General features: G+C 45.8%; 1 protein-coding gene across 2 annotated transcripts in view; it reads right to left on the reverse strand.

Moving 5' to 3' along the window:
* Positions 1-1407: 1407 nt before the first annotated feature.
* The window catches only part of CASQ2 (calsequestrin 2 (cardiac muscle)), a 63198-nt gene continuing 49522 nt past the window's right edge, over positions 1408-15083 (reverse strand). Inside the window, exons 9-11 of one of the 2 annotated variants that reach the window (XM_012644591.1) lie at positions 6078-6178; positions 4045-4119; positions 1408-2868 (exon numbers count right to left, since the gene is read on the reverse strand). In XM_012644591.1, coding sequence (XP_012500045.1) covers positions 2659-2868; positions 4045-4119; positions 6078-6178 — 386 coding nt within the window. In that variant the 3' untranslated portion in view covers positions 1408-2658. The remainder of the gene's footprint in view (positions 2869-4044; positions 4120-6077; positions 6179-15083) is intronic. The other variant, XM_012644592.1, reaches the window with a different exon arrangement.

The following is a 15083-nucleotide window of genomic DNA, read 5'->3' on the forward strand; positions in this document are numbered from 1 at the left end:
ATTACATTTTTTATACTGTAAACTTGGAAAATAAATTGAAATCCCAAATTGTATGTTGCTTATTTTCTTTGTGTGATTATTTCCATCTAAAAAGTTGTTTGCTTTTTAGGACACGTTTTCTCTCTTGCATTATTTTGATACCCTCTTAAGACAACCCATCATATTTCTATGGAATCCAAGACGATTATAATGATAGACTGGGAAAGTAGAGTTACCATTATAACAAAAACTTACTGATTGTCAATCATTTTATGGTGAAGAAAATATTTTAAATGAATAGATAATTAAAAATGAAATCCTTAGGCTCTAAAAGTTGGAGATGAAACAGACCTTTTGAGTAAACCAGCAAGTGAAAAAAATCTTTACGAAGGAAAAAAGTGTCAGACCTTGAATTTGGGGGCTAGTGAATATCGAGTTGGTTTTGTGAGTGGCTTGATAATTTAATTTAAATTATTGACTTATTTTAGACAAAACTATTTAAAGGGAACTTGATTGTTTAAGAAAGAAATGTTAAAGCTTGCCTTCTGCTAAATTCAGCAATCCTTAACCTGCGCAGAATGCTGATAACACACAAATTCTTATCTGTTGCATGGACAGGGATCAGTGAAAGAAATTGACTTGAAGATATTCATTGTATAGATTATTGATAAGCTCTGTTTCTTTGAGCCACTAGCCAAAATGTGTACAATTTATATCTGCACAAGTAAACCCTACTAATACACCCTGTAAGCTCTGTTATCCAACAGTGCTGGGGAATTACAGTATAGGTATTCTGCTTAATCAATTATTTATCCATCATCTCAATAAAGGAGTATTTTCTTTGTGATGGGCAAAGTGCTAAGTGCTGGGATACAAAGATAAGTAAATTCCTTGCCTCTAAAAAGGTCACAATTTAGTGAAAGGACAGGCATACAAATATATGTTATAATTTAAATGATAAGTACTATGGTCCATGATACGAACAAAATGCCATGGGAGCAGAGGGAAAGGGGCACCTTCAGGTCACCCAGACAATGGGATGGATGAGTCCCATCCAAACTGGGACTCCATGGAGAGGAGGAGAAGTTTAGGGGAGAAGGTAATGAGTTCAGGTTTTGTTGTGTTCAGTTTGAAGTGCTTGTACCACATCCAAGTCAAGATGTTCAGAAGCAGTTGAATGAGTGGATCTAAAACTAAGGTGAGAGGTCAAGGTTAGAGACCCATATTTGGAGGTCATGAGCACACAGGTGGTAGTTGATGGGCATGATGACATTGCCATGGATGATATAGAGTTGAGAGATGCTGTGAAACACCATCATTTAAGGGGCAGGCAGAGGAAGAAGAGCCAGAACGGAAAACAGAGAGGGCTTAGAGAGGTAGGACTGGAGCCAGATGAGAATGAGTAGGATCAGAAAAATCAAGATAGGATTTTCAAGGTAGTCTCAATATTTTCAAAATATGAGTTTAATGACAGAGTTAGTTAGCTACTATTCCACAAAAGGATTGTTCTATTTTTCAAAAAATTTTCCCAGTGTCTTACACGTGTTAAAAGATTGGTAAAATAAATTAGAACTTTATACTGCACACTTAACGCTAAAACTACCAAGCACAACATAACTTTAGACAGCTTGGAAGGCACTTTGGGATTTTTTTTTTCCAGTGCTTTGGGACATCATTATGAACTCCAATTATCGTTGCCCTGGTCAACTGTGGGAGTACTGATGAATGGAGAGTAATTGACCGCTGGATAAAGCAACCTTTGCTCTAAGTGGGAATTCTCACTAGCAGCAACAGAGAAGGGGTATTCAGATCCCAGCTCGGGCCAGGCAGCCAGCTGACCTCATCAGAGACATTAACCCATCGGAAAATTTAAAACCTTTAATCCTTCCAGTTTCTCGCCTCCCAACCCACCCCCACCCCTAGTGCCACTGATGAATTATGTGAGACTTGCCACCTAAAGAAAAGTTCAGAGAGCAAATTAACCTCCCATCCCAGTACCCCAGTATACTAAAAATGATGGTGACACCTGTACACATGTGTCGAGGCCTTTCAATAGCCCTCCAAGGCTTGGATCTGAGTTCTTAATGGTCTGACCGGCATTCGAAATAATAATTTTAATAGAGCCTAGAGTAGCTGATTTATAAATTTGTTTCCAAGTCTGAGCCTTCCCTCAGAGGGATCCTTTTGGCTTGAGGAGGGATCTCCACTGACATTCTAGGTGTAGGGGGGCTAAACTGATTACTCGTGCGTCTTCCCTGGGCTCTGGTTATAAGCTCACTCCATGCTTGTGAGTTAGCAAGCTGCCAATTCTGTTACTGTCATAGCCAAAGGCAACAAGTAAACTTGTGTTAGGGGATTGTTCTCTCCAGGCTGCTAGATTCCAGCACTGCCATGACCCCTGATGGTATGGCAAAGAGCAAGAGCTGTTCCGTGACAGTCAAGACAGTCAACATGGGAATAATTCCCCTCCTGTCCCTGCTGCGGGGATTGCTAGATGTGGAAAGGCATGTGCTGAATGGTACAGCTTCTGATTAGAAGGGAGAGGGAAAAGAGCTGATGGAAAAGGGAAAGGAGCTGGCTGGGCGTGGGGCAGGGCTGCTTGCCACCGCCTTGTGCGATTATCTGTATGGTAGTGGGTAGCTGTGATTTTGTTTTCATCAGAATCATCTGGAGTTGGGGCTATTCATCATCCTCATCACTGTCATCATTATCCTCTTCATCAGAATTATCATTGTCATCATCATCATCATCATCATCATCATCTTCATCTTCATTGTCATCGTCTTCAGTGTTTATCTTTCCAGAAAGCACATCCTCAATCCAGTCTTCCAGCTCCTCAGCTGTGGGCAGGTCATCGTCATCTGGAATATCCATCCAGACACTGTCAGCCTGCAGTGAGGGACAGAATGAGTGAGTGAGTGTGTGCATGAAGGCTGAACCGGACCAGAGGGTTCCAAGTATCTGTGCTGAATGGGCCCCCAGTTCTCTTACACTTATCAGGAATGTACACATTGTTAAATGGAAATGCCAAGCTGCAGAATGGTGTGTGTAGTTATTCTATTTGTGTAATATAAAAGGAAATGTGTATTCTGTTACCCAATGGAGTATATGTATGAAGTTTCTGTTAAGACATCCACCTGCCAATGGTTCCCCCAGGGAAAGAGAGTAGGGATTGGCTCAGGCCAGTGGGAAATACTTTTCCTCTTTGCCGTCTATCCTACTGATCCATTTTAAAATGTTTTAAACTTGAGCATATTTTTAAAATTATTATTATTGTTAATTTTAAAAGAGGTTTACAAAATAAATGAATATAGAGTTTCCTAGGTGACTGAACAACTACCAACAGGGCAAAAGGACATTGCTAACTGTCCCCTGTTCCCAAGAGATCCCACCTCAATTAATTATGGCTCTAATGATCCTCTGTAATCATCGTCATCATTGTCATCATCATGTATCTGTCGCCACTTCTGTTTTGTTATGGTGGAGTTGTATCAGATGTCTGGACCGAGGTCTAAAATTCCTCCTGATCTACCAGTGCACCTACTGGCCTGTCCTACCCGCAGCTCGGCGGTGACTGAATTGTGAGGAGAATCCCCTGACACATGATTTTCTTCTTTCCCTTTTATAAGCTTGGTCTCCTGGCCGTGGGGTGGTAGCCTGCCTGGGCTCCTGGGTCACAATTTCCCCATCACCCCTCGTGCAATGACAGCTCCAGGTATGGATTCTCTTGCATAAAGAGACCTTGTCTCAGACCTTGTCTGACTTTGGTAAGAAATACAGGAGAGTTTACTTAGGTGGAAAGTTCTAAATCAGTGAGTCAAGTCAAGCTAGTCCCAGAGTAAGGAGATGTGTCCACGGAAGAAAGCCATGGAACCATAGATTGGGACTGGCTGAGAAACCAGGCCAAGGCCACACTGGCAAGTTTCCTGAGCGCAGGCAGGACCAAAAGTCCTGCTCATTTCTGAAGCAGCCGGACTCCTGTGGATGATCCCACAATCTAGGCTGCAGAGCAGAAGACAGGGCAGGCTGGGTGTGCCTGAGCAAGCTTTCGTGGGGGACACTCACATCTGTCACATTCACCACCCCAATCTGTGGCCTGAATAGGTCAATCTTGAAGGTCTTCTCCCAATAGGCAACAAGCTGCAGCAACAAAAAATAAGATTAGACAGCAGGCAGGAGGCATTCCCTGTTAAAGCCACTTTGTGTGGCTGGACCCACCCAGCATCCCAACACAGCAACTAGGTCACCATTGGTCAAAGGGCTCTGAAACAGCTGGGGGCACTTAAGAAATTGAAGACTTGGCCCCAGCCCTCAAGCACTTTAAATTTAAAGCATTAAATAAAAGATGTCATAACACAAACTATAAAAACATGTAATATATAAGCTTCTACAGCTGTAAGGAAGAATGTTACAGAGATAGTCCAATGTTGATTCCCAAATTACTTGTGGCTCTTTTATAGTTTACAGAGCCATTTCCTTCCACCTTTCTTTCAATGTCCCATTTTAAAAATCCCATATCTTGTGCCATTCTGCTACAGGAGGTGGCTGGGGAAGCCATGATGTGCCCTAAATTGACACACAAGTAAAAAGAGGGCTTCTTCATTCAGGCAGGCATGGGCTCCACGTGGACAAATCTCCAACTGGGGCAGGACTAAAGGAGCAAGAGTAGACAGGGCTAAGAAAAGGGAGGTGGATGATCAGTGAAGGAAAGTCTCCCCGGCAAATACATGGCCTAACAGGAACTGCGGATATTCAGGAATCTGGAAATCAGAATAGTCTGAAGTTTTCTCCTTTGCAAAAACCAAGGCAAACATATAGAACTGGCCAGGAGAACTGCAGACCATCTGCAAGCTTGCGTAACAAAACAGTCAAATAAACTGGAAATATAACCGCGAAGAAGCTAAATAAACAAAGCTGTGCTGTATGCAGTCTGGCATGGCCATGACATTGTTATAATTACCCAGTGTGATGACGTTGGTCTCAAGGGTCAGGGAAGTCTCTGCCTTCGATTCACCCATCCTCTAGGTAGGATTCGGTTTCAGGACCCTTGAGATCACTAAAATCTCTCTGTTTTTCTCTACTTAATCAAAGTATCATCAGTCATGACCTGTGCAACTAATGATAATTCCCAGAATATAAAGTTATAATTTATAGCCTAATGATAACTAAACTTGTACCGATTACCAGCAGTTTGCTCTTACCTAAAGCAGTCACTAGATAGACCAAGTTTTGGCATCACATAGACCTAGGTTGGAATATCACACCTACTACTTATTAGCTTTAACCTCTCCAGCTATCATTTCTTCGTCTGTGTGATAAGGGTTATAATAGTACCACTTTATGGGGTTGTTGAGAGGATTAGCTGTGATGATGTGTGTAAAGAACTTATGATAGTTCCAGACGCACAACAGAGTATATTAGCTAACTTCATTATCTTTACCACTGGCTTCAATTCACGTATTGTACAAATTCTGTTTATTCTTTCTAAAACTAAGCATAATTGAAGCTTTCTGGCCATGGATCACTGACACTCACAAGAGTTTGGATTTCAAAGTTCTTACATATTCAATACTATACTAGGTCTTGGAGGGATACGGTGAACAAGACAGACCTGCTCTCTGCCCTCAAAGAGGTTCCTCCTTCTCTCCACAAAGTTCTTAACTCTATGAAAAATGTTCATCTCATATTTTTAGTACTTAGTAATTCAGGTTGCCTCCAAGTGAGGGTCCCACCCAGGAAATAAAATGGGTTCTAGGGAGGGGTATTTGTGGGGTGAGGGGCAGCTATGGAGCTGCTGCAGAAGGAATTCACCCTGCTCACTTGGGTGTCTCTGCCACCACCCCCCCCAAAAGGGTCTCCAACCCGGGTCTCCAGGGAGTGAGAACAGTAAGTCTAGCCATTTCAGTGTCAACGCCAGGCCCCAAGTTCAACGCTGCCCCTAGGGCCAAGATCTCTCACACTGGATGGAGGTGGCCACTGGGTTTCTTCAAGTGCTCCTACCTATTTAACCTCCTCCTTCACGTGTGAGGTCTTACGCTAAACACAAACATGGGGCTGTGGAGGTGAACAAGGACAGGGCCCTGGCCAGAGCCACTCACCAGGGGAAAGTCATCCGGGTCGATCCACAGGATGCTCAGGTCAGGGTTGTCAGTATTGTCCCGGGCAACCTGTTTCAGGATCTCCAGGAACTCGTAGCCATCTGAAGCAGGATTCAAGAAGGTTGAGAAACCCCTGCACACACATGGCTTCTAACATGGAGAGCAGAGCGCGCTTTTTCCACAAGGATTTCTTAGGCCGTTTGGTATATACCCTCCATTACAGGCTTATTCTATAAAATGAGTCAGATGAGAGCTCCAGCCACAAAGCAGCTTATACAAAGGAAACAATAAAAAGTTTGAACAAAGGATTGAAAGTTCATAGGGAACTGGCTGGTTTTTAACTGAAAGCCAAGCTCCCTTTGTTCATCTGTCTGTGAAAACTGGCCAGTCTTGGGTCAGAAATGTCAGTGCCAGAACAGAGAACCCCTTCCTGTCCTCATGGATCCTGTGCCATCTCTTAAAACAGATAATTTGCTAGTCCTCAGAGATCCCCATAACATTTGCTCTATGGATCAAGAACATTTAAGCCTGGACCCTTAATTTTCTGTGACCTGGGATTCCTAAAACCTTCAAACTTAGTGACCTTGTGATTTACAGTTGGTTTCATAGCTTTGAGATAGTAAATGGTGTTTCCTTGTATGCAGTGCCCTCCCTCTATTCAGGCAGCAGGCTTGATTGCCCCCAGGGGAGGGATGATTCATAAGAAAAGCAGAGACCAGTCTTATAAGCCTCAGACCACAAGCTTTTTAGCCTCACAGGCCTAAACCTTGAAGGGCTGGGAGCACACAATTTTTGCCATAAGCAAAAAATTTAGGAGGATGTTTAGTAAGAGATAGCATACTCTCAACCCACAGCACCACTGCCCCACCGCAGCTAGAAACAGAGAAAAGAGTTGAGATCCTGGAAGTTTCTGAGAATAAACTCTGTGCCTGTGTGTGTGTGTACATGTGCATGTGCAGGAACACAAGCTATGTGTGCATGTGTGTCCACATACAGGATCTCCATAGTTTCAGGGAATCCCAGAATATAGGAGGACCCACTCTTTGTTTCAGAATGAAACTCAGGAAAACGGGAAGACCCTGGAATCCCTTAAAGAACCCCTTAGCGCAGGAGCCCTAGGGCAGAACAGCCTGTCAGGAGGCCCCCACCATAGTTATCCGTGGTTCTGAGGAATAATGGACAAGCTGAGAGGGGAGGCTGATGGGAAGCAATCCTGCAGCTGGGATGAAGAGGACCAGCGGTAACCTGCTTGGAGCAAGGGCCAGATGTCGGACAGAATGACAGACTGCTTTGTAGATGCCAGTGTGGACAGTTGACGATGACTCCGACCAGATGTACACCCCATCCAGCCATGGCTGGGAACCAGAAAGACCCTGGACCCCTTGGATAGTGGTGTGAGTGTGGGGGACCATTAATTGTGAGACCCAGTTTCCACCATTCAGTGGCATACAGCTCAAAAAAAGAAAATTTAGGTTCAGTTCTAAACAATAAAATTGTATTTCTTGCATAGCTGAATTTTTGGCCTGAAATTTATATGTTTAATACAAGCAACTCCCCAACTGCTTGGAAATTCAGTGTGGTAACTGCCTTTTCTTTATAAAGAAAGAGAACAAGAGAACTCTTCTTTTGCACAGAGTCCTAGCAAACTTGAGCTCCTCTCTGTGGCATCTGACAAGCCTCTCCTCTCTCCAGGCATGCTAGCCTCTGTTTGACTATTTCAGACTCTTGGTAAAGGTTTTTCTACACACTTTCTTATCTCTAATACATTCCAGGCAAAATGCATACTATTCTTAGCAGCACTGCTTTGAGTCGGTGTAATCACTTTAAGTGTTGCTAGCTCACACTGAAGACTCAGATGGAACCCCTCTAGGCCTTATTACCTGGAGAGCAGAGCGACCTCTAGTGGAGAAGAGGATCTTTGTGTCCTGCAGCCCCTTCCCGCAGAGATGCAGGATTGGCCTAGGCGATTTTTCAACCTCTGCTCATAACTATATTACAAATGAGATTATAGGTCAGACACCTAAAATTGACATGGGCCAATGCTTTAGAGTTCATTTATCTATCATGGCAGGATCTGGGTTGAGGTGGGGTAGAGGTCCTACTCTTGCTGCCTGTAGGTGTGGCTGAGAAGGTCAAGCCCCTCCAGAGAGTCACTGGTGTTTTGTGTGAACACTATGGCTCCTCCTATGGGTACGTGACCGTGTCACAGGAGAGGAAAATATGGTGCCACCTTGATTATCTGCAGACTTAGGGATCATAATACACAGGCCATGAGGGGGAATTCCATCCAAACAACTTCAGTTGCTGTTTGCAGCTGCAGAGAAGAAAGGAATGATAAATGAGGTGACATTGCCAGGACTCTGAAAGACGAGAGAGAGTCAAACGTAAAAGTGACCTTGACAAATCTGAAATTCACAAATGGGATGAAATTCAACAGCACAGACCCAAATGCAAATAGAAAGTGAACTTGAGGTGCATAAAGAATAGAGAAAGACTGTCCAGGCACAGGGTTGTACAGGGGCAAGATCTGTGATCAGAGGTGCGAGCTGAATATGCAACATAGTGCTGTAGTTTTCTCACGGGAACAACCCACATAACATTGGGATCTATAAAAAAGAATATTACATACAAGAACACATATATTACATTCCTACTCTATATTCTAGAGCAGGTTTAGAGATGAAAAGAAAAAGATTGAAAAAACAAAATTGAGCTCTGCAAGAAAAATCAAATGGACTGTCGTTCTTACGTAAACAAGAGAAGTCACAAGTGTAACTTAATGCCCATTTTCGAGAATATGAAATGTTTGTATCTACAGAGGAGCAAGGACATCTTAAACACCATTCATACAGTAAGTTGGATAAGTAAGGTTTACATTAAAGCTGGGGAAGTTGCATCTAGATCCAAGGGAAGCTTTTTGACTTTTGGGGTGATAGATTCTATCATGGGTAACTATCTAGGTCCCTGAATATTTTCAATAACAGAACACAGCCTGTTTTTCAGGGAGGCAACCCAGCATGACACTTATATACACAGACTCTGGGGCCGAATGACCTTGGCTCAAATCCTGGTTGTGCACTTAGCGTGTGACTTAGGGCAAGTTATTTAACATCTTGTTCCCTTGTCTGTAAGATGGGGTTGATGACAACAACAGTATCCCCTTCATAAGGTGGTTGAGTTAAATGAGTCAGCATCTCTGAAGCACTTAGTGCCTGGCATACAGTAAGGTTTAGCCACTATTCTTCCTAAGTTATCTGACATTCTTACGTCTGAATGCAAAAAAGCTGGATGGAACCCTCCAAACCTGGCCATTCATCTGTTCATTCAATACGAATATAAAGTGCAGTGATCTGCACACCAGGAGTGGGTTTAGTTACAGTTTTGGATCCATGTGGTAGAGAAGATGCTCACAGAAAATTCCACCCACGACAGTACATCATGGGACAGTTCCTTCCGGCCACTGTTGCTACTTCTGTGACCAAAGGCTTCAGGGATGGTCGTGCCAGCTGATGTGACTATGAGAACCCTGCTTCGATCACTGGGTTAGAGTAAGGTTTAATTCCTTTGTTTTTAGGCATTAGCTCACTTGGGTTTTCCTGATTGGAGGCTTACAAGCCTCAGAGGCTCTCCCCTCTTCAGACCCCAGCCTTGAGCATGGACCTGTTTGAATAAATTCTCATGCATCTGGGAAAGCTGAGCTAAGGCAGCTAAACTGGTCTCACATGTATTCAGTTGCTAAAATTGTAAATTACAAGTTCAATTTCTCCCTAAAGAGAGCTTCTGCTGCCTTGTAAAACTGGCAGACACTCTGGAAAAGGTAAACATCCACTGTGGATCCTCCCTTTTTGACCAGGAAGGGGCAGGTGTAGGCAGCCATATTTCACACCTGTAGTTCAATATTACGCACAGGAATCGTTCACAGTTGCAATTACATGAATGAATGAATGAATTTGCAATGAGTAAGTATTTCCTTTATTAGTGATGGGCCTGGCTTAGAAGTCTTTTAAGATCGTAACCACTCATCTTTCAGAGGGAATAGCCCATAATTCAAAAAAAAGTTGGTCAAGGAAAAAGAGAAAATATTCAGAGATTTGTAGGCTAATGGTTATCTGGACATAGCAACTACAGGACTATTCTCTGCAGTTATTGGAAAAGCACCAATTCTCAAAGCCAGAAGAGACCCCCAAATATCCCCAAATATCCAAGTAGGTGAATAGCCCCACTCAAAACATTTGCCTGTCTTTTCTCTTGAATATTTCCAGGGCTGAGACCCTTTGACCTTCCTAAAGCTAACTACAGAATTGGTAATTCTAACAACCAAGAAACTTTTTCTCGCTTCTAACTGAAATCTCCTGTTTTCCCACGAAGTTCGCGTCTTTACTGAGATAGGACATTGTCCTTTATATGCAGAAAGTGTGTAATCATGCCTCCACAACCTTTATTTTATGAGCATTTATTGATCACTTGCTGAGTACTTTTGCATTTAATCTTTATATCTAGTCTTAATGGAGGTTAGGAAGATATTCTTATGTCCATTTTTAAAAGGATGGAATTGAGACCCAGGGAGAATAAGTAAGTTGCCCGGCATCACATGCGAGCATGTGCTAGAGCCGGGAGTCTAACTCAGGTCTTCGGTCTGCCTGTCTAGAGCCACTTCCATGATCTCTGCACTCTGAGGTCTCAGCACTCCTACCAATGTGGCTGTCACCTTCCTTCTTCAAGTTTGTGCTTGAGATCCCCAAGCCGAGGGTGAAATCTTCAACATCAGGGAAACAGGGGCTGGGACGCTGAGAAACTGCCCACGGATGCAGCCTCAGTGCTGGTGGATGGATGGCCTCTGCCACACCCATGGAGTAGACCCTTCCCTGCTTCTAACCGTGCTGCTAGTCCTCTCCTCCCCACCGCCGCAGCGTGAGGGGTTGGTTAACTCGGTGTTGGCTCTGGGTGGGACTGGAGTCTCAGAGATGGACCTAAATAAAGAAGAGGGACCTGGAGCTGTGAGAACTGTGATTCCTTCCCTTCCACACGGACATTGAGTCCGGACCCAGGGCTGAGGGATGCACGTTCAGCCAGAAGGTTTCCCACGGCAGGCGAGTGGCCTCTGGGAATCACATCTTTGTGGGAGGAGAAACCGGTGATTATCCTCTCCTGTTTCCCTGGCAAGGACTAGTGGGAATGAGCCCGCACCAGGCCCTGGGGGACCAGTTCTAGGCCAGGCACAGCCATTTCAGCAGCCACAGTCCCACTCAGCAGAGGCACTTGTGTCTCAGACCAAGCAGTTGCCCAGGAGCAAATAGACCTTCAGCGTGCTGCGCACCGTGTCCTGCCTCTCGTCCCCGTGCCCCCAATCCTTGGGCAGCTGGCTGTGCTCATTCCACACAGGCACTGGGAGAAACCCTCCCGGCTCCGTGCCACGGGTCTCTGCTCTGAGAAGAGAGGCCTAGGCTTGGGAGAACTGAGCTCTCGGAGTGCGAGACTGACATTGTTTTTGGGGCAGGTGGACAATGAGTGGCAGGGGCTGGCATCATGCCGCTTGGAGCTTGTGTCTGGAGAAGGCACAGGTCTGGAGTTTGAAGACATTGCAGTCACTTAACCTCTCTGGAACTTCCATTTCCTCCTCTGAGTATGGAGAGACGACTGTCTCATGACCTCGCAGGCTCCTTGACAATAGAAGAAGACTATTACTATGGTGTGAAGACTGCGAGGCACACGCAGAGGGCTATACAGACTTTCTCTGCCTTCTTCCTTTCCCTCTTCCACATAGCAACCTTTTATTCATTTTAAGTTCTCTTCCCCTCTACTTTTGTCCTTCACTGATGGAGGGGTTCAGCTTTTCATCAGGCAGGTATGTTTTGAGCACCCACAACGTATCAGGCCTAAGGCCAGGTGCTGAGACACAAAAGTGTATCGGGCAGGTGACTGCCCTCAGGTCCTCTCTCAGAAAGGCTCCTCAAGCCAGAGCCCACTCAGCACGTGAGGAATTCTCAAAAAGCAGCGTAGCATCTGAACTTGGGCCCTTGGGAGAGCCTCAAGAGGACAAACAAGGCTGGGAGCTCTCTTCTGACAAGATAGAGTTGCCAAGAAGTCACCAGTGAGAGTGAGATATCCACTCAGGACAGGGGACATTATGTGGGCCCCATGGCTTTGAGATGGCACTTGAGACACATGAATACCTTATCACTCCTTTCTCTCTTTCTCTGCTCTGTCTTCTCCTGGCCTAGGATCCCAGAATTGGTGAAAAAGTCAAATGATACGCTGTCATGATGGAGAGAGGCTTCAGGCAGTGGTCACAGAGCCCAGACTTGGAGCTGCACTGCTGGGTTCGAATCCCACTTCCACCACTTATTATGTATGTGAGCCTGGGCCGTTATTGAACTTCTCTGTACCTGTGTTTCCTCATCTGTTCGGTGAGAAAGATAACAACAGTACCTGCCACACAGGGCTGTTGCGAAGATGAAACGCATTGATGTTTGTTAAGTGCTTGGAACAATGTTTAGCACACAGTAAGAACTAAATGTTAAATTTGAAAAACCAAATTTAAATTTGAAAGCTCAAAGAAGCAGTTAGTCTCCCTACTTAGGACAACTGGTCTCAACACTTTACAAGAACCTGAGGCCGTCAATGCTCGGGAGGAACAGGCCTTGGAGACCTTCCTTCCAGGGCCCATCACTAATTCTGTTCCACACGCGCAGACAGCAGCCTGTCCTTGCGTTTCCAGCTTGTTAGTGCTAGTATTCCTGGCGCCCTTGGAGGATATCCATCCGGCACGCGCTCATGCAGAAACGCCGCTTTGCAAAGCTTTCATCAGTGTTGTAAAGAAGATGTCAGCCTGACACAGACACATCTGGGGGCGGCAGGGAAGAGAGTCGTTCAATTGCAAACCTGTCAAACCAGCAGCTCTGGCCGGCTCTCCCAGCACAGGAGCCTGGGGAAGACTGGCTGCGCCCTCAGGCAGCCGGCAAGGGCACAGCGCGGAGAAACGCTGCCTGCCCGGGGTGACAGCGTGCAGCCGGAGAGACCCCGCGATTGCCCTCCGGGCCAGGAGAGCAGACTCTGCCTCCTCCCAGGGAAGGCTGCCTGCCCGCAGCTCTCTACAGGGGGCGAACACAAGCTCGTGGCTGCCAACGTCATGTTGGAATTGCTAGAACAGAGTCCTTGGGGGACCCAGGTCACTGGCACAGACGTTTGTTGCTGCTGCTGTATAATCTCAGATTCCAAATATGGGAACATCAGAGGACAGACAGTCAGAGGAAGTCGGGCTTTTCTTCACTAACCCGGCTCCCAAGCTTCAGGCGATTCTGCTCTCTTCTCACTTCCCTGTCCCCCCCTGCTCTCCCCTCAGGCCGGGCAGAGTGCGGCAGCACTGCGCATGCTCAGAGCCTGCCCGGCCGGGGCCTTGCTGGGGAGGTGGTGCCACAGCGTCATAGCGGGTGGGCGCCCAGAAGGAGCCCCCAGGAGGTCTAATCCCACGCGCTGTGCCTATATCCCTGTGATCTTGAGCACGCCGTTGAACTTCTCTGGATCTCCGTTTTCTTGCCTTTCACGTGCTGGAGGTGGAGAAGGTGAAGGACGGCAGCGGGAGGAGGTGAAGGATCGCAGCCTGTCAGGTAGTGATTCTGAGAGGCGCAGGTCTCAGCGGGGCCTCCCGGTTCAACCTCCAGCCTTATTCCAACTCCACTGCTTCCCAGCGAGGTAAACTCTCTCGGCCTCAGCTTCCTCGGTTGTAAAATGGGAATAAAAATAGTGCCTCCCTCACGGGGTGGTTGTGTCAGATAAGCAAACAGTAAGTGACAATCATCACCTGCATCACAGTCACGATGCCTTTAGAGATCAAGAAAGCCTGCTAGAATTTGAATCTTGGCTTAGAAGATGAGTGATTTGGGCAAGTTATATAACCTCTAAGACTCATTTTTCTCAACTGACACTGGAATGATAAGAATCATACATGTTAGAGTGGCTTTAGGGACTAAATGAGATCATCTACGTAAAGCTCCCGGCATAGCTTCTCAACACTGTTAGCTCTTTAAGAAGAACTGTATTATTTTCCTGGATGTATGACCTTCCGTCGGCCGGTTGGTAGCAGTTTGGTTGGGACAACAGGCTGTGCATAACTTGTTAGCAAGAGCAAAGGTATCCAGAGGAACTGTCATTTTGCAGGAATGAAATTCCTGGTCCTGCAGCCAGGCCCCTGGCCCTAGGTTACACACCAGTGCCCTGCAGGGAAATCACTGATTAACCACAGAGTCAGAGTCAGAGACTTTCACAGACAAGCCTTTCCCTTTCCCAGCCCGGCCCAGAGTAGCAAGGCCCTCCCTCACTGAAAGAAGAGGCTTAGAGAGCCCCTATCCCTCCCCCACCCTCACCTCAGCTGCTCCACTGCTTATAGCTTCCCAGTGAGTGACAAGCCCCAGCTTGGGCCCTTCTGGGGAAAGGCACAGCTTGGGGCCCAGGGATATTTGTGCAAGGAGGAGGTGGAAGCAGTTTCAGGAGTTTGATTCATTAGAGCAGCAATCTCGGTCAAACAGGTTCTTGCAGCTCCAAAGAGGCCTCTTTGTTCCATTGTTCCAGAAAGCCAGTCAGGCCTCCCCACAGTCCTGGAAGGGGCAGGTGGGGTAGGGAAGGAAGCCCCCTGGAATCTGGCCAGCAGGCTGCTGCCCATGGCAACTTCATCTCTGTTCACTCAATGCCAGGGATCTGATTCTGTTTGATTATACCGTGTAAACCCTAGGCAACTAGCTTCCTTTGTTATTTGCCCCTCCAGGGGGAGAAGGTTGGCCAGAATCTGTCCAAGGAAGCTGAAACCACACTGGGAGTTTTTTTTCTTTTCGACAAAGACTAGATTTCCTTGAAGAGTTTTTCCTTGAAGAGTTTTTCCAACTCTGTTAAGTCTATGATGGAAAATCTGGCATATCAATGGACATTTGAAAAGGTTAATGAAAAAGGCAGGAGAGCTCTCAGATAATTTGGAAGCTAAATTCTGTTTTGAAACAATGGAATAGTATTCAG

This window comes from Propithecus coquereli, unplaced genomic scaffold (assembly GCF_000956105.1).
Source record: "Propithecus coquereli isolate 6110/MARCELLA unplaced genomic scaffold, Pcoq_1.0 Scaffold215, whole genome shotgun sequence".
NCBI classification, from domain to species: Eukaryota; Metazoa; Chordata; class Mammalia; order Primates; family Indriidae; genus Propithecus; species Propithecus coquereli.